General features: G+C 34.1%; 1 protein-coding gene across 6 annotated transcripts in view; it reads left to right on the top strand.

Annotated features, from left to right (window-relative positions):
* RNF13 (ring finger protein 13) overlaps positions 1 to 20,100 on the top strand; it is a 121,044-nt gene that overhangs the window by 67,370 nt on the left and 33,574 nt on the right. For all 6 annotated transcript variants that reach the window (XM_040234681.1, XM_040234713.1, XM_040234690.1 and 3 more), the window contains 3 exons: positions 5,356 to 5,446; positions 9,773 to 9,878; positions 18,309 to 18,402. In XM_040234681.1, coding sequence (XP_040090615.1) covers positions 5,356 to 5,446; positions 9,773 to 9,878; positions 18,309 to 18,402 — 291 coding nt within the window. The remainder of the gene's footprint in view (positions 1 to 5,355; positions 5,447 to 9,772; positions 9,879 to 18,308; positions 18,403 to 20,100) is intronic.

Here is a 20,100-nt window from a genome sequence, read left to right on the forward strand (position 1 = left end):
TTCTTTGAATTCTGTGAACTGCTCTAGCAAATTAATTGAACCCATGGGGTAAGGATTGTTGAAACCTCCAGTCTATAACTGGTAGGTCAGAAGCAGAGGTGACAACTTAGACATGTGGCTGGCGTCTGAAGTTGGGGGTGGGGATTCTTGTGAGACCAGACCCTTAGCCTGTGGAATCTGATGCTATCTCGAGGTAGATAATGTCAGAATTGAATTGAGTTGTTTGATGGTGTGGGGAAGATGCCCACGTATGTTGGCAATTGGGATCAGAATCCAAGATACACTAAATAAACTGCCAACACTCATAAGTATTTTGCTTTTCTTTTTCTTTTAGTATATATCCATAATACCTCTTGTTGTTAAGTTGCATTGAGTCATATATGCAAGAAAGTTTGCAGCAAAGAGCAGACATATAAGGCATGGATTGATATACTCCAATGAAACGTATTTAGGACTTTAACCGTATCCTCAATAGGAAATATGCTGGATTTCTTGACCAAAAAAATCTCTTTATAACGTGGGACATTGTTTGTCGTTGTTGCTGTACTCAGTCGTGTCCAACTCCTTGTGACCCCACGGAGTAGCCCACCAGGCTGCTCTGTCCATCGAATTTCCCAGGCAGGAATACTGGAGTGGGTTGTCATTTCCAACTCCAGGGCACCTTCCTGACCCAGGGATCAAACCCATGTCTCCTGCAACTCTTTTCCTTCTTATTCCTAATACAATCTACGGTAAAACTACAATTTATAAAAAGTAAAACTTAGTGATAAGTTCCTTACTTTCTTTACATTTTAAATGATTATTTTAATCTTCTGGCTGGTTAAGTCATAATTGTAGAATGCATGAAGTACCCGTAGGAGCTTCTGGCACTTCACTGAAAGTTTAACAACCACTGATAGGAATTAGAGGAATTGATTAAGGGATTTTACTTATCAAATAAACTAGTACTGTTGGTACTGCACACTTGTTGGTACTCCTCCTTTAATCACCTTCCTTAAAAAATTATCCTACACCATACCTCCCATGTTAGTCATTTTTGTGACCCGTACACATTATTGACAAAATGGAAAGCACAGACACTCTGAAAAATAGGCCTGAATTCAAGTCCAAGCTCCTGCTTGAATTGACTGTATAATTTTGAGCAAGTTACTTACTCTGTGTGTGTTTTGCTAAAAACCTAGGCTTAGGGTTTTGCAACCATCAAGACCTTCTCAAGGGTTATGGATTGAATAAAATAATTAGTATTCGTAAGCTATTTATTCTTTTAACACACTTTTAATAAAAATTTTTCAAGTTGGAATTGTCAGTTCCCTTGGACACCTGTTTTGTCTTCATGTCAATAATAAAACCTTTTTGTGATAATCATGTCAGTTCCTAAGGAAAGTGTGCTAAATATTAGAAGTAGCACATAACCATATAATCCTGTTGTTGCTATGGAAATGTTTCAACTGAGTTATTTTATTTCAAAGATTGTTCAGAATTTTGGTTCTTGACTTTATTGCTTCGATTACTTTCCATGACATTTTGCTCTGTCCTTGAGTATGTATGTTTTTGAACATTTCATATTTCCAACACACTGTAAAGATATTTCCCATTTTCCTCTTTGCTGTCACTGGTAGAGGAAAGAAAGCATGGATTTATTAAAATAAGCATGTATCTGTCACTCTTTTTAGGCTTAGATCATAACCACAAGGAAAATACTGCATGTATACTCCTAATACGTGGTTCTGACATCTGGAAACAAAAGGAAGTTTTAAAGACCTCTTGTTGCCAGCATTTCACACAGGAATGTGTCTGTTTTTTATTTCAGGTAGGACACAGGATGGGTTCACTTTGAGTCAATTACATTTGTCATCTTCAGGAGGCAGGAGAATGTGATGAACATGAACTTCAAGACTAGGAAATGTGGCTTTATTTCAGGCTAGTTCATAAAAGTTACTAATCTTTCCAAGCCCTTTATTTTCATCTGTAAAACTGTGAATAGTTTTAATTGTTTTTAACCCAACAAGATTGTGAAGATCATATGAAAAAGAAGGCATATGAGAAAAACCCATGATAAGGCAGAATGGAAAGAGTCTAGATTAGGAGTCTGAGCCTCAAGTTTGGGTCTAGGCTGTGCAGATTGCTGTATAAACAGGGCAAGTTATCAATGTGTCTGGGCTTGTTTCTTTTTTCTTCCTTGCTTGCTTCCTTCATCAAATACTTTTTGGTAGCCTACTCCACATCAAGTACTCTCTTAGGCTTCATGACTACAGAGGAAATAATACAGTTTTAAGGCTTCGCTCATACTTTTCATTGAGGTAGCAGAATGATGTAGTTAAGAGTGTGGGTTCTGAGTACGGCCTTACAAGATTTGAATCCCAGCTCCACCACCTACCAGTGGTGTGGCCTTAGGAACATTACCTAACATCTCTGTGCCTCACTTTTCTGATATGTTAAATGCGGATAATAATAGTATTCAAGTTTGGTTTGTTGCTTATGACATATAAATATCTAGATGACTTCCTGGTTCTTAATAGCCATTTAATGATTCTTTAGCTGCTATTAATTGTTATTGCTGCAGTTATTATCATTACATTCTAGAGTGGGAATAATACTCAAAGAGGTATGGTATATGTCAAGTAGTGAGTGGTAAGTGCTATGAAGAAAAACATGCCAGGTTAAAGGGATACAGGGTGACAGGGATGAGAGGCGGAGAAAGGCTGTTTTAGGTAGGGTGATCAGAGAAGGTTTCTTGAGGCTTTGACATTTGAGCGTAGGTCTGAAGTGAAAGGCTATGCCATGCAGATTTCTGGAGGGAGGGTATTTCGAGGAAAAAGAATAGCAGACGAATGCAAAGGCTCAGAGATAAAGCAGGTGTGACAGAAAATCATGGTGGCTGCAGTCAGAGTGAACAAGGGAGAGAAAGAATTGTAGGGGATGAAGTTAGGGGGGAACCAGAGGCTAGAGCATGGCGGGTATTGTAGGACTTTAGAATTTGTTTTATGTAGGTTCTAAATAGAGTGTGAGATGATCTGATGGTTTTAAAAGGATTGTCACTTTGGTTGTTCTTTGGAGAACAGACTGAAGGTGAAAGATGAGCAAGAGTGCTGGCTGAGAGACCAGTTAGAATATTGTTGCAGCAGCCAGGCAAGAGATGATGGCAGCGGAGTACTAGCAGTGACTGTGATGGCAAGTGAGAGAATTATGGATGTATTTTGAAGTTGATAGAGTTTGACCTAAGGAATAAAAGGGAGGAGTAAAGGAGAACGCCAAAATGTTTAACTGGAGAAACTAGGTGAAAATAGGCTGTTTACAAAGACGAGGAACAGTAGGACTGATGAAGGGAAAAGAGATACTGATACTTGAGATACATCTATTGTGCATTCAAATGGAGATATTGAACAGGCACTTGGAATATGCATCTAGAGAGGTTGGGGTTGACCACTTAAATTATAACCTGTCTATGGTATGATAATACTACTTGGCATGTATACTTTACAGAGTTATTTTGTGCATCAGAATTAAAATTAGTATTTTTAAAGTATTTTGTGAATGAAAACATTTGGTTTTGTTTTCAGCAGATAAACGATGTGGCAGAATCTCCAAGGTGGCTATTCGTATTTGTGTACATCACTTCCCTCCTCTTCTTAACTTTCTTACTGAAGTGAGGAGCTTTTAACATCTCATTAGATATAACTCAAACAAGTTATGTTAATTCCAATCATTATAAGCCAGTAGTTACAAGCCAAAAATTCCTCCTTGAGTTTATCAAAGTATCTTCGTGAAACAGTAGAACATTTTACAAAGGGTATTCAATTCCAAACTTTAATTATCAAATAAATTAAAATTTAAACTGTTATGTGAAAGAGAAAGATCTCTTAGCATGCAGCTATTAAAAATTATGAGGTGGATATTTATTTAGTGACATGACAGGATATCTGAGATATACTATTGAGTAGGAAAAAACCTATACTTTTTCCCATTATTACATGCTCCCATTAATACAAAATTTTAAATATTTATTGGTCTTATTAATATAAAGATAGTGATTAAATAATGCTCTGCTAACCATTTTGGCTCCTTCCCTTTTAGGGCTTATATGATATTGGAGTGTGTGTGGGTGTATGTGTGTGAGAGAGACAGAGACAGACACAAACAATGTGTGAAATGGGTGATTTTATTTGCATAAATCCAATCTGAAAACGAAAAAACGTATTCTATTAAGGATACTAAGATTTTAAAACTAAAGAAAAATATATCAGTGGTTGCTGAGGTTGTGGTGAGGGGTTGACTGTAAAGGGGCATGAGAGAATTTGGATGGATGGTAACATATTTTTTTATCTTGGTGGTGGTGGTGGTGGTTACATAATGGAACCTATTTGTCAAAACATATAGAACTCTTTCTGTTGCTTCAAATAAAGCCTTATCTTTGGGTGGGAAGGGTTATGCTTGTGTTCTGTTCTTCTTCATGTATATCCACCCCCCTCTTTTAAATAAATAATAAATATGCAGTTTTTAAAAGAAATGTAGAACAAAGTTGTTGTGCAGAATGTAACAAAAGAAAACAAATGGGCTTTCTCTAAAGCCAAATGTGTTCAAGTAACTCATAGTTAAAAATATGGCTGTTTTCTGTGGTGACAGTAAGATGATTGTTTTTACTTCTCTTCTTGAGTAATGGGTAATTTTTACAAAGTTCTTTTTTTGTTGGCATTTGATTTTGGTTTTTTAATATAGATATAGAAATAACTTTTGTAAGGTACTGGTCAAAACACAATGCTTTAACATGCATTCCGAGCTTAAGAGGAAGTAGAAATTTACCAAGCTTCCCTACCCAGTGCCCTTTCTGAACTCTTGTCAGCCCTTCACTCTGAAAAGCCTTAGATGTGTGATGTCATTTTTCAGACTGTTGTAAAGTGGTCTTTTCTTACATTCTTTGGCTTACACCTCTCCTGGGAATGGGTATGTAAAAAAAGCTTTTTCACTTTTTCATTTAGGAATTAAGTTATGTGTGGAAAAAATACTTTACGTTTCTTCCTCTTATTTCTTTTCTAAAAGTTAAGTATGTCTGTATGGGAATAAATCAAGTAAATCAAAGTGGAATTTATATTTCAATCTCATAGGACTGTTGAGATAGCGTGATAATGTATATATGCAAAATGTTATTAGCTTTTGTTGTTGTAAATGTCATCATGTTTCTCAGTCATTTGGATCGTGGTATTAATCTGCAATCTGGAAAATCAACTAACAGGCAATTCAAATTGATTATAGTTATTTCCACCTACATTGATATTTGCTGTTATTATAAAGAAAGTTAAGTTGATTTTACACTAAGTATGGGCTTTGAAGAATAACTTTTACTATTGTTTTAAACAGTTGAGGTACTAAAGAAGATTGACATTCCATCTGTCTTTATTGGTGAATCATCAGCTAATTCCCTGAAAGATGAATTCACATATGAAAAAGGGTAAGTAAGTAATGGATATAAAAAATAATCATGTAGCTTAAATTCTTTTCTGTGTGAGGGTAGAATTATATAAGATTAGTTATAATCAAAATTATGTTTTAGAATGTACTCTGTTGTGCTAAATTATATCTTAAGTCATGATTTTAAGACTTTCCTTTTCTTCTGTGTATGATTACATACTGAAAATATATTTATGCTAGAGAGATTAAGGCACCCATGTTGCTAAAAAGAGAACTTTCCCTTTTATAGTTTAGTGAAACCATTGGTATTTAGAAGCAATGTGATTTACATTTATATGATACTTTACATTAAGACATATTTGTATTTTATTAAATGGAACTGTTTTATAAACAAAGAATCCAACACGTGATGTGTTTGGTGACTAACTTTTACAAACACAGACAGTTTGTTTTCAAGTTTAAAAAGTTTGATTTGAATTTTAAAACTTATTATAGAATTTCTCCCCAAATTCTCATTACCATGGTAAAAATTCAGACTGAAACTAACCTAAGGGACAACTGTGTTATCTAATATAGAAAACAGTGCAGTTCAATTAACACTTTAGAGCTTCTTCTAAAAAACAGGTACCAAAACATAGTGGACCGGAACAGGCATTTGACCAAGGGAACAATATTAATAATAAAAGTGGTAATATTGTAATATAATATAATAATATAATAAATCAAGGATTTAGCAAGTGCCAGGCACTCATGAAACAAAGCTTTTATATTTGTTATCCATTTAATTTCTAACAACAACACTCTAGAAGTTATTATCTCTTACCATCTACATTTGCCAAAAGAAGAAACTAGCACAATGAAATGCAATTCTAATTATTTGGAGGAGGGGGGTGGGAATCTGTGATTATTTTAGTTTGAATATGAATTTGAAAAAAAAGAGGGAAAGAGTGTCTGTGTACATTTTTTGACCTTTTCCCTATACGGTTTTGATATTTAAAATAACTGTTCACATATTTTGTGCTCAGAACATCTTTATTAAGTTAGGGAATATAATTTGGGATATTGTATTAAAAATAGTTAAGCAAGATGCTATTTTGCCAGCCATATTTGTGTAGTTAATGGGGGTGAGGAGAACTACTACTTGCTTTTATCTCAGTATTATTCCCTCATATAGAAAAATTATGTGTATTTTAAAGAGTCTTTTTGTTTTAAATAATAAAACCATTTCTTTTTAAATTAAGAAGTAATAGATACCTGCTGATAAAATATGGAAAAATTCAGAAATAAAAAACATTTAAATGAAAGTCCCTATGATGCTCTTCACTGACAGCTTAATTTTTTCCCCATGTTTGAATGCTGACCTTAACTAGAGATACCCTGCTCATAAAACAGTGCCTTGTAATACTCAGTATTTTGTTACATACTTTACTTAGTATTTAGACCCTTTCCATGTTAATGCAAGGCCACAAAATCTCTTATCCCAGCTCTTTGGACAGATATAATGTGGAACTGAAGCATTTTCAGATTTTTAAAAGTTAAGTAATATTACAAGGGATAGAATTTGAGGATTGAGGCGGCATTCTATAATCAAGTAACATATATATCTGTAATAAACGTATGAGTGTTTGATCGTGTCGGTTAGGTTCAGGTTGACTATCAGATGAATTGCAGACATCACTTTTTAAAGCTATTTAGGTTTCAGAATTATGCTTGAAGGATTGTAGACCTATGCAGACTGGCTTGTATCATCTATCTGTTGACTGGCCAGTTGGTCAGTCTGCCTGCTTGCCTACCTACCTACCTATTAATTTATTATTTATTTATTTAGTTTAAAACTAGAGATGGGTATGATGAATATCATTCGTTCTCAGAATTATCAACTATGGCCAATTTTGTTTGGAGTGTCCACTCTTTAAGTGCCATCTGCCCTTTTTTCTCCCCTCCATGATTATTTTAAAGCAAGTGCTAGATACCCTATGATCTAAACTGTAAACATTTCAAAATATATCACTAGAAAATAAAGTTATATATAAAAGACATAATGGCATTTTCATTATTTTCAGTTCAGTTCAGTTGTTCAGTCGTGTCCGACTCTTTGCAACCCCATGAACCATGGCACGCCAGGCCTCCCTGTCCATCACCAACTCCCGGAGTTCACTCAAACTCACGTCCATCGAGTAGGTGATGCCATCCAACCATCTCATCCTCTGTCATGCCCTTCTCCTCCTGCCCTCAGTCTTTCTCAGCATCAGGGTCTTTTCAAATGAGTCAGCTCTTCGCATCGGGTGGCCAATGTATTGGAGTTTCAGGTTCAACATCAGTCCTTCCAATGAACACCCAGGACTGATTTAGAATGGACTGGTTAGATCTCCTTTCAGTCCAAGGGACTCTCAAGAGTCTCCTCCAACACCACAGTTCAAAAGCGTCAGTTCTTCAGCGCTCAGCTTTCTTTATAGTCCAGCTCTCACATCCATACATGACTACTGGAAAAACCATAGCCTTGACTAAACAGACCTTTGCTGGCAAAGTAATGTCTCTGCTTTTTAATATGCTGTCTAGGTTGGTCATAACTTTCCTTCCAAGGAGTGTGTTTTAGTTTCATGGCTGCAATCACCATCTGCAGTGATTTTGGAGTCCAGAAAAATAAAGTCTGACACTGTTTCCACTGTTTCCCCATCTATTTGCCATGAGGTGATGGGACCAGATGCCATGATCTTAGTTTTCTGAATGTTGAGCTTTAAGCCAACTTTTTCACTCTCCTCTTTCACTTTCATCAAGAGGCTCTTTAGTTATCCTTTTTTAAATTAAGAAACATTAATATCAAAACATGTCAATCTTTAGATTTGTTTGAAAGCAAATAAGGGCATATGACTTTATTTTTAATCTATAAGTTTGCTCTGCCTCTTTTTTTTTCCCCTATACATTTATTTATTGAAGAAATGGGGTCATTTGTCCTGTAAAATTTTACCACAGTCTGGACTTTTCTGACTGCATCCTTGGTGTATTGTCTAGAGGTTTCCTTTGTTACTTATTTTCCCTGTAAATTGCTAGTTAGATCTAGAGGGCTGCTCAAATTCAAATATGGCTTGGGGACCAGGAGGATAGGTAAGGCAAGAATAATTTATATGTATTATTATGTATTTCCATCAGGAGACATAATATTTGGTTTTCTCTTTGTGATGTGAGCAATCATTAATAATCATTGTCTGAAGCCATCGGTTCTTTAGGATTTGCAAGTAGTCTTATTTTATAATTCCTCCTTAATTTATTATCTGCAATAGCTCCATAAAGAGGAATCACACCTCATCAATTATTTGATTACCTTGATGTACAGTCTGTGATATGAATTATCTGGAATCGGTACCTAAAAAATCACCCAGCCATGGGTAACAGTGTAACGTTGCTAACACCATACTAGTTGAGTAGCACGGAAGTACAATGGAGAAATCAACCATCTTAGTGACCATTATACAGACCTTCCCTAGTCTGAGGAAATTTTCTATTGCAGGATTTGATGCTATATGAAATTCGCTCATGCAGCATAAATAGTGTGCTTATTCTGTTCAGTTTCATTTCTGGATTCCTTGTCAATTTTTATAATACTTGTATAGTTGATAACCATATAACTGTATTAACCATGGTTAATAACGAGGAGAATAGGGTCTTTGGTTATTTTCCCCCCCAACTCCCACAATATACACATTTTTGTAGTTTTTTTGCCTTTTTTTTTTTCAGTCACGCAGTGGAGAAGGTTTAGAATAGAAAAGAAGCTACAACTCTTGTGAATTTCTTTTCCAGTTTTCCATTCCGTATCTCACAGATGAATGTGGAGTATGGGGGTTATATCCATTGTACTTGGTACAACAAATTCCCATAAAGCATAAAGGGAATAGGGAATTCATTTTCGTCAGTAGTGGCTCCAGAGTCTTTTCATGGGAGAAACTGATGAAAAGTAATTTGGTGTGTTCAGGGGTGTGTGGTTCTTGCTGACATACTGCCTGAGGTACTGCCAGTTTTAAATACTGATTTTTGCTTGTGAAATATGCTAACTTTCATCATTACTAAATTCAGTAAACACATATTCTTAGGAGGGACACAATAAATATTGCTTAACTGATTTCCTCTAACCAATCTAAAAGTTTCTTTTAATTAAATGGCAAATTATTTTGGTAAGTATGTAAAGCTGATTTAAAAATGGAGAAAACATCCCTTAACTTAATGGAAATCATCTATTAGAAAATGAGATGGGTCTAGTGGATTAAATTGTAATGTCTAAATGCTTTAAAAATATTTTTCCTTGTTTTCAGTTAACATCATAATTTGACAAGTCAATATTTCCTAATTATTAATTTTTGTTTTCTTGCAGGGGCCACATTATCTTAGTTCCAGAATTTAGCCTTCCTCTGGAATACTACCTAATCCCCTTCCTTATCATAGTGGGCATCTGTCTCATCTTGATAGTCATTTTCATGGTAGGTAAATTAATTTTAAATACTTAAAAAAATAATATGAATGGCTCTAAAACACATTGTACTGAGAGAGGCCGTACATAGAAGAGTACATGTTGTATGAGTCCATTTACGTGACTCGTTCTGGAAAAGGCAGAAATAATCTGGGTTGAAAAAAACCAGAACAGTGATTTCTTTGGGGGGCTAGGTGAGGGGCGGAAAGGAGGTGAGAGATTTACTCAGAAGAGTATGAGGGAATTTCCTGGAGAGTGAGAATCATGTTGTCTATCTTGTTTAGGTTGCACAATGTCTGATTTACCAAATTGCATACTTAAATTTTGTGCATTTCATTGTATGTAAAGTTTACCTAAAAATAAAAATTAAAAAGAACTATAAAAAATACTATCTCTAAGTAATGAGTTTACATGCTGAACTATTTGAGGGGAAGTATATTGATACTTGCAACTTACTTTGAAATGCGTTGTGAAAAATAAAGAGAAAAAATGTACTGATGGGTAAATAGTGGGATAAATAGATATGTGATTAAAAAATTTAGTAAAATGTTAATTGTAGAATCTAGGTAGGAGATATATGCATTTTATTATAAAAATTCTTTTAACTATTCTGTAATTTGAAATTTTTCATATTAAAATGTAAATAAAGAATACTAGGAGGCCTCAAGGTTAAAAAGGTGACACATTGTTTCCAAAATAGTGGTTATCAAGTATGATCCCAGGACTCTTGGGTCCACAAGGTCAAAATTATTTCCATAATGATACTAAGCTATGATTTGCCTTTGAGACTCTCATTCTCTCGGGGTTTATAGAAGAGGTTTCTAGAGGCTACATGGTCTGAGATATCAAAACAAATTGAACGCAGAAGCACATGTGAGAATCTCTCTGTATTCTATTAAGATAGATATTAAAAGAGATTTACAAAAATGTAAAACAATCCCACTATTGTCCCTAACCTTTTTATTTTTCATAAAGAATATTTATAGTAACATCCAATGAGTTTATTATTGTATTGAATTAATAGAGATTAAACACTGTTTTTGTAATAGTCTTCCTATGATGTGGTATTTCTTTTAATTTGTTGGTTTTTCATATCCATCAGTTTAATCATTTTTTTCTATAAACATTTAGCATGTCTTTTGTTAGATTTTTTAAAATTGTATTTTCTAATTAGATATTACTGAGGTATAGGAATGTTACTGATATGTTAAAATAAACTTTTAATTTTGTAATAATGTTAAGATTCACAGAAAAATTGCAAAGAAGAGAGTTCCTGTGCATTCCTCATTTAGTTGTCCCCATTGTTAACATTTCACTTTACCACGATACATTTGTCAAAACTGAGAAACTAACACAGTTAACATTACTGTTACTGAAGTCCAGACTGGATAGATTTTACATTTTTCCATTAATGCTTTCTTTCTGTTCCAGGACCCAGTCCAGGTTACCACATTTTTTTGTTATCATGTACTCATTCCCAATCTCCTCTGACCTGTGACAGTTTCTTAATCTCTCCTTGTTTTTGTGGAGTCCTGGCCAGGTACCCTATAGAATGTTCCTCAATCTGTTATTTTTCTTATGATTAGAATGGGTTGGTTATAGGTTTTTATAAAGAGTATCAGCAAAGCAAATTGCCCTTCTCATCCTAACATGTCAGCCAGGGGTACATGTTACTTGCATAACATCACTGATGATGTTAACCTTCATCCCTTAGTTTAGGTAATGTTTGCCAGCTTTTTCCACTATGAAGTTAATATTTTTTCTCTTTCTCTATTCTATTCTTCCTTTGGAAGTGAGGCACTAAGTATAGCCAGTCTTAAAAGTGGGGAGGGGCAGGAATTAAGCTCCACTTCCTGAAGGGAGGGAAGTATCTACATACATTATTTAGAATTCTTTTTTAAGGAAGATTTGTCTATTTTTGGCATTTATTTATTTGTTCAATCACATTTATATTGGTATGTGCTCTGTATATTTTTTTTATACTTTGGGTAATAATCCAATACTACATTATTTTTGTTGTTTAATTGTTTGAGCTTTGGTCATTGGGAGCTCTGCAGGCTGGGTCTTGGGTCTCTTTGATTTGGCCCATCCTTGTTTCATAAGTATACTTCTTTAGTGTTTGGTACTGTAAGAAACTCCAGACTCATCATTTCTTTTTCTTGCCCTAGCTCTAAAATCAGACATTTCCCCCAGGGAGCCCTGGATTTGTTTTGTTTTGTTTTGCTTTTTTAAATTGAAGATTAGTATTCAAGAAACCACTATTTGGACAGTGGACAATTATTGATTTTTATATATTAATTTTATCTCTACAGACTTACTGAATTCTCCTATTCTGGTAATTTGAATTTTTTTAATTCTCTTGGGTTTTCAGTGTATAAGGAAATATGGAAAGTTAGAACAACAAAAAGTATCCTTGGCAAATTAGGAGTAAATCTTTAAGCCAATAAAGATTACTGACTAAAAACTTAAATGAACAACATTACGTAGTGAATTATTAGAAGCCTTCCCATGAATGTTAAAAACAACAAAAAAAGATGCCTATTGTACTTCCTGTTTAACGTTGTGCTATATTTTCTGGTAAGACAAAAAAAGTATAAGAATTAGAAATAAGGAAACAAAATTTTTCTTTGCCTTTTTTCCTTTTTAAATAAAGAATGGGTGATGCCTTATATGTCTTTTTTTCTATCATGATGATCATTGCTTTTTCTTTTACTCTATTCTTATGTTGGATTACATGAATTTGTTTTGTAAATTCTAAAAACCCTTGTATCTTATGTTTTGTTTTTTTTTTTAATTTATTTATTTATTTTTAATTTTTACTTTACAATTCTGCCTTGTATCTTATGTACACTCTTTTGACTAATATATAAATTTTGCCTTTGCATATTGGGTTATCAAATTTCCAATATGGATCAGCCAGTTATACACTTTGGACATAGGTGCAAGTTTTATGGGACTAGAGTAATCTTGACATCAGAACTAGATAATCCCTTGAGCACTGCTGGTGGGAATGTTAAATGGAGCTATCACTATAGAAAACAGTACAGCAAAAAAAATTAAACATAAATTTACCATATGATCTAATTCCAGCTTTGGATATGTACTCAAAAGAATTTAAAGCTGGAAGTTAGATATTTGCACGCTTATGTTCATCACAGCATTATTTCAATAGCCAAAGGTGAAAGTAACCCAATTATCCATTGATGGATGAATAGACAAAATGTGGTATATACATGTGATGGAATACTGTTCAGCCTTAAAAAGGAAGGAAATTCTGACGGATGCTACAAAATTGATGAATCTTTAAGACATGTTAAGTGAAATAAGCAAGTGCTAAAGGACAAATGCTGTATGATTCTGTTTATGTGTGGTACCTGGAGTAGTGAGATTCAGAGACAGAAAATAGAATGATGGTTGCCAAGGGCTATGGAGAGGGGAGGCTGGGCAATTACTAGTTAATGTGTACAGAGTTCCAGTTTTAGGAAACGTAAAGAGTTTGGTGGATGGATGGTGGTGATGGTAGCACAACAATGTACTTAATGCCATAGAACTGTATACTTAAAAATGGTTAAGATAGTAAATTTTATGTTTTGTATATTTTGCCATAATTTAAAATAACTAGATAAGATAAAGCTAGTCCCATAAAACTAAAGCTTTCTTTTATTTTCTATTTTCTAAAAGTTTTTTTTTTTTTTTTTAATAAAATTGGGATTGTCTTTTTCCTGGAAGTTTTGGTGAAGGTTGCCTGTAAAATTATCTAAGTCTGCTGTTTTTTTCTTTTTTCCCCCACAATTACATGGGTATATAAATGGTTGTCTTCTTCTTTATACCAAATTATATTTCTAAGAAATTTTCTGTTTTGTCTGTTTTCAAGTATTGTATAAAGTGATTTATAACATCTGTGTACTCCTATAGCAACTTAAAGAGAATTCCTACTATATGTGGGATGAGTTCTGGTTTATTCATATCCACCCATGCCTTGCACAGTGTTGTCAGAAGTTTGTCTTTGTCTTTTAGAGGACTGGATTTTGCAATTTTCTTTTTACCTTTCATTCAACAAATGGTTGTTCTGCACCTCCAAACCTAGCCACTCCTCTAGGGTCTGAAGTTTCCTCAGTGAACAAAATAGGTAAAAATCCCTGATCTCAAGCAGCTTACATTCCAGTGGGACATGTATTCTAATGTCTTTACTCTTCTTTTTAATCCAGGTGGTGAAGGTGCATGCTAACTGTGGTTAAAATGTATAAACCTTCCCCATGTATGTGAAAAGCATTGTAGGGTGTAAAATTTTATATATGTCCATTAACTTGAGCTTGTGTATTTGTCTTGTCTAGTCTATTTCTTTCTTTCTTTTCTTTTAGTATTTTGAAGAGAGTTTGAGATATACTTCACATAACATAAAATTGACCCATTTAAATCATACAGTTCAGTGGTTTTAGTATATTCACAGAACTGAGCAACTACTCTGTGCAATAATCATTGCAGTTGTCTATAGTTTTCTGCACACCTCTGTCTTCTGAAGAAGTGCTATGTAATAAAATGATATTGTGAGTCACATTTATTGTAATTTAAAATTTTTTTGATAGCCAGATTAAAAAAGGTAAAAGGAAATATTTCTGTGAGATTAACTTAATATTGTATTTATTTAACTTGGTAAATCCAAAATGTATTCAACATTCAGCTAATAAATAGTTATAAAATATATCCTACATCCTTTTTATACTAAGTCTTTGCAATCTGGTATATATTTTATACTTTCACAGTAAATCTCAATTGAGATTAGCCACATTTCAGGTACTTGGTAGCTGCCTGTATACAGTGGTTGCCATAATGGGCATCTTGGGTCTGTGGTCTTTACTTTTTTTTTTTGTTTGTTTGCTTTACCTAAAAATTTAAGCTTTATGTATTCTTCCACAATTTGTCATTTTCTAGGTGAAGTGTCCTTTTTATCATTGTGATAACTATTTCCTAATGATGATTTTTGTCTTATATCCTAGTTTACTTGATAAACCAAATTTTACTTGATATTATCATAACTATCTACCCCTGTATTTTTTACTTTTATTTTAGTCTTAATGTGTCGTTAAGTTTTAATCTCGTACCTTGTAAATAGCATATGGTTGGAATTTTTTCTTTATCCAATATGATACACTTTAAATTTTAAAACTGGTGAATTGTATCCCTTTCAGTTCAGGTCAGTTCAGTTGCTCAGTCGTGTCTGACTATTTGTGACCCCATGAACTGCAGCACGCCAGGCCTCCCTGTCCATCATCAACTCTTGGAGTCCACCCAAACCCATGTCCATCGAGTTGGTGATGCCATCCAATCATCTCATTCTCTGTCATCCCCTCCTCCTCCTGCCCTCAATCTTTCCCAGCATTAGGGTCTTTTCAAATGAGTCAGCTCTTCGCATCAGGTGGCCAAAGGATTGGAGTTTCAGCTTCAACATCAGTCCTTCCAAAGAACACCCAGGACTGATCTCCTTTAGGATGGACTGGTTGGATCTCCTTGCAGTGCAAGAGACTCTCAAGAGTCTTCTCCAACACCACAGTTCAAAAGCATCAATTCTTCGGTGCTCAGCTTTCTTTATAGTCCAACTCTCACATCCATACATGACCACTGGAAAACCATAGCCTTGGCTAGATGGACCTTTGTTGACAAAGTAATGTCTCTGCTTTTTAATATGCTGTCTAGGTTGGTCATAACTTTGGTTCCAAGGAGTACGTGTCTTTTAATTTCATGGCTGCAGTCACCATCTGCAGTGATTTCGGAGCCTAGAAAAATAAAGTCTGACAGTTTCCCCATCTACTTGCCATGAAGTGATGGGACTGGATGCCATGATCTTAGGTTTCTGAATGTTGAGCTTTAAGCCAACTTTTTCACTCTCCACTTTCATCAAGAGGTTCTTTAGTTCTTCACTTTCTGCCATAAGGGTGATGTCATCTGCATATCTGAGGTTATTGATATTTCTCCCGGCAGTCTTGATTCCAGCTTGTGCTTCCTCCAGTCCAGCATTTCTCATGATGTACTCTGCATACAAGTTAAATAAGCAGGGTGACAATATACAACCTTGACACACTCCTTTTCCTTTTTGGAACCAGTCTGTTGTTCCATGTCCAGGTTTAACTGTTGCTTCCTGACCTGCATACAGGTTTCTCACGAGGCAGGTTTGGTCTGGTATTCCCATCTCTTTCAGAATTTTCCACAGTTTATTATGATCCACACAGTCAAAGGCTTTGGCATAGTCAATAAAATAGAAATAGATGTTTTTCTGGAACTCTGTTGCTTTTTAGATGATCCAATAGATGTTGGCAATTTGATCTCTGGTTCCTCTGCCTTTTCTAAAACCAGCTTGAACATCGGGAAGTTCACAGTTCACGTATTGCTGTGATTTCAACTGACTTCTGTTGACTTTTTATTCTATTTTTTTCTGCTGTGCAGATTTGGATTACCCAACTTTTTTTCTCTTTATCCCTCTCTCCATTTTCCTGCTAGTTTGAAAGCTTATATTGTTATTCTTCTAGTAGTTACTACTAAATTTTTAAAATAAACCTGTACTGAAAAATGATTAATATATTAATAAACTGAACATACTTAATTGTACAGTCTGGTAAATTTTGATATACGTATATGGATATGTGTGAAACCATATGATTAAGATAATGAAATATCAACTCACTCAATAAGTTTCCTTATACTCTAATCACTTTCTTTTTACCCCTTCCAAATTTCTCCTTCATTTCTTCCCTTTCCACCATCCCTGGGCAATCATAGATTGGCTTTTGGTCACTAAGATTAATTTGCATTTTCTACCAGTTTGTATATAGGGACTCGTAAATTATGTACTCTTTTGTGTCTGCCTTCTTTCTCTCAGAATACTTATTTTGGGACTCATAAATGTTATTGAATATGTTGATATTCCTTACTGTTTATTGACAAGTTATATTCTGTTGTATGACTGTACTGCAGTTTTGTTTATTCACTTACCTGCTGATGAATATTTGGGTTTTTTGTAGTGTGGGGCTATTAAATAAAGCTGACATAGACTTTTTGGTACCTTTGTGTACAAGTTGTTTTATGGATATACACCTTCATTTCTTTTGGCAAAATATGAGTAGGAATGGGATGATTAGGTCATTTCGTAAATATGTAGTTAAATTTATAAGAAATCACCAAACTATTTTCCAAAATGGTTGTACAGTTTTACAGTCCTTCCAGTAGTGTATCAGCATGCCAGCCCTTCTGCTTGCCTGCTGACACTTGGTATAGTCAGTCTTTTTTATTTTAATAGGTATATAGTATGTATATATATATAATACAGTATGTATATATATATAATATAGCAGTGTTTGTGATTTTGAATTTTCATTTTTATCTTGACTAATTATGTTGAACATCTTTTCAAGTGCTTATTTGCCATCTGTATATTTTCAGCAGTGAAGTGTTTATTCAGATATTTTACCTATTTTCTGTTGGGTTGTTTTTGTTCTTATTGTGTTTTGAATTCTTTATATATTCTGGATAGAAATCCCTTGTGAGACATGCAATTTGCAGATATTTTTCCCAGTCTGTGACTTGTCTTTTATCTTTAAACAGTATCTTTTGAGGACGGAAGTCATTGATGTAGACAGAAGTCTACTGTTGTAGTCAAATCTGTCAAAATTTTCTTTTGTGAATGTTGTTTTTGGCATTTGGTTCTGACCCCATGTATTTATTTTTATTCTTGTAAGCATAGCAGTTTATATTTTAAATTGTTTTGTATATTTTTATCTGATATTTCTGTATATTTATAATACAGGTTATCTGTATTAGTTCTGTCCATTTTGCTACTAGAACCACTGAAAGTGCAGTTTAATACCTGTTATGTTTGAAATTTTTATTAGTTTGTAACTTATAGAAATTTCAACTCTCCCATTTTTGATTTAGTGAAGTCTTTGTAACCTAGAGTCTGCCATTTATATCTTTGCAAACAAATAGTTACATGTTATTTATAATGTTTCTGTCAGAGAAGAAGTAAAGATAATTTAGGTCAGTGAATAAAAATTCAAAAGATAATTTATGGGCTAACCACTAATAATAAAGATAGAGCTATAGTGTTAGACCCATGCTCCTCCCCAGCTCTGTCAGTACTGGCGATGTGACATTAAATTTTTTGTCTTTCTGACCCTCTATTTCCTCATATACAAAACTCATTATAAAATTTGAAAATTTTATTAGTTTGTAATTTACAGAAATTTCAACCCTCCAGTTGACAAATTTCAATAGTTTGTCAATAGATCTAATCATAGATATTTTAGCTAATAAACCTTGTGATTAGGGTTTAAATAAAGTGATTTGCAGCAGCTATCTAGAAACTTAAAAGGCATTTATTATTTTAATAGTCATTTTCTATCTGCATGTTTAATAACTGATTCCCTTTATGTTTCTCTTTTATTTTTAGATCACAAAATTTGTCCAGGATAGGCATAGAGCTAGAAGAAACCGACTTCGTAAAGATCAACTTAAGAAACTCCCTGTACATAAATTCAAAAAAGGTAAGTGATTATTTTCTAAATAACCAGTAGTTTATTTAATAATACATGGTGATCATACTTTAATACTACCTGCTGAGTCCTTGCTGTACCCTATGCCTAATTCACAGTTAGTAATTAATGAGTGAATGTAGAAGGTTGTCTTTTGCTGTGGTTTATCCTGGTAAAGGCAGGAACAGTCGGGGCAGGGGTGGGTACACAGTCTTCAGAGATTTTAAAAACAATAATGAAACTGACCAAAATGCTTTTTATTATCCCCATATGCCAGAAGTTCAAAACATCAGTGGATAAAATACTTCTCTGCACCAGGTGGTCTGCTCCCATTGATCCTCCTCCTACTCTCCTCCCTACGTCACTGTTAACATTGTGTTAACTAAACACATATAGTGCTGGGTTAACTAAACACAATAGGGTAGCTGTTATGTATCAATGTATTTTAAATGTATCATCTCATTTTAATTTCCATATTCCTATGAAATGGGTACCATAATAGTTATTGTATATGAGGAAATAGAGGGTCAGAAAGGCAAAAAATTTAATGTCACCTTGCCAGTACTGGTAGAGCTGGGCAGGGGTCCAACACTCTAGCTAATGTAGTTTCTCCTGCTTAAGCATAGTGAGCTTTCAATGCGGGTACATGCTTATTAAATCTTTTTGGCCAGTAGTTCCCTAGAATGTTCAATTTCTATGCCAGTAAAAATGTTCTGTTTTTTAATTCAGTAGAGAAAATACATAGAGAGTGGAAAGGAGAAAAAGAGAAGGCATTAATAATTCTGTCAAGTATACTTCAATTTAAAAAAATTAGTTCTGTAAAATTTTTGTTTTTCCAAGTAATAAACTATTCAAAAAACCTACCAAATATAATAACCATTACTTTATGAATATAAAGTTTAGCAACAACAAAAAAAAGGAAATCACATGTTAAATAAATATCAACATTTATAAAAATGCAGTGTACTGTCATTATACAGTATGGATTAATTAAAAGTTATTCATAGGCCAATTTGAGGACTGGCTTTAGGAATCACTTTTTAAGGCTCCATTTTGTGTGTTTATTTTGTTTTCTAAAACGAGGGGGAGAGGAGGGAGAGTGAAGAAAAGAATGATGTTGCTATTGTCTTAGGCTACAAAAGAGCATCCATAGTTGGCTTTTCTTCTGAGTAAGATGAGTAGCCATTGTAGGATTTTGAGCAGAGAAAAAATAAGATCTAAATTAAAAGTTAAGTAGATCTTTCTTGTTGCTGTGTTAAGAATAGGATGTAGAGAGTCAGAGGTGTGAGTGGAGAGAACAAATAGGAGGCTGTTGCAGTAATCCCAAGTGAAAGATGAATGTGTCTTGGCCTTGAGTGGTAACAGTAGAGGAGATGAATATATTTGTAAAATGGAATTACGGGATTTATTGATGGACTAGATGTGGGGAGAGGAAACAAGGACAACTCCAGATTTTTTGGTTTCAGCAGCTAAAGGAGGCATTGCCTTAAAGAAATAAGGATGGTTAATAAATGGTGGCACAGGTTTGGGGAGAAATTTTGAGAAATCAGTTTTGGATATGTGGAATCTCAGATGTCTGTTAGATGTTTGAATGAGTCAGGACTTTCATTCCTCAACTGGAAGTATTGGTATAAATATGTATTTAAATCATGAGACTGATGATATTACCAAGAGAATGAGTATAAATGGACAGAAGAATACAAAAGACAT

Source organism: Oryx dammah, unplaced genomic scaffold (genome assembly GCF_014754425.2).
Source record: "Oryx dammah isolate SB20612 unplaced genomic scaffold, SCBI_Odam_1.1 HiC_scaffold_2, whole genome shotgun sequence".
Lineage (NCBI taxonomy): Eukaryota > Metazoa > Chordata > Mammalia > Artiodactyla > Bovidae > Oryx > Oryx dammah.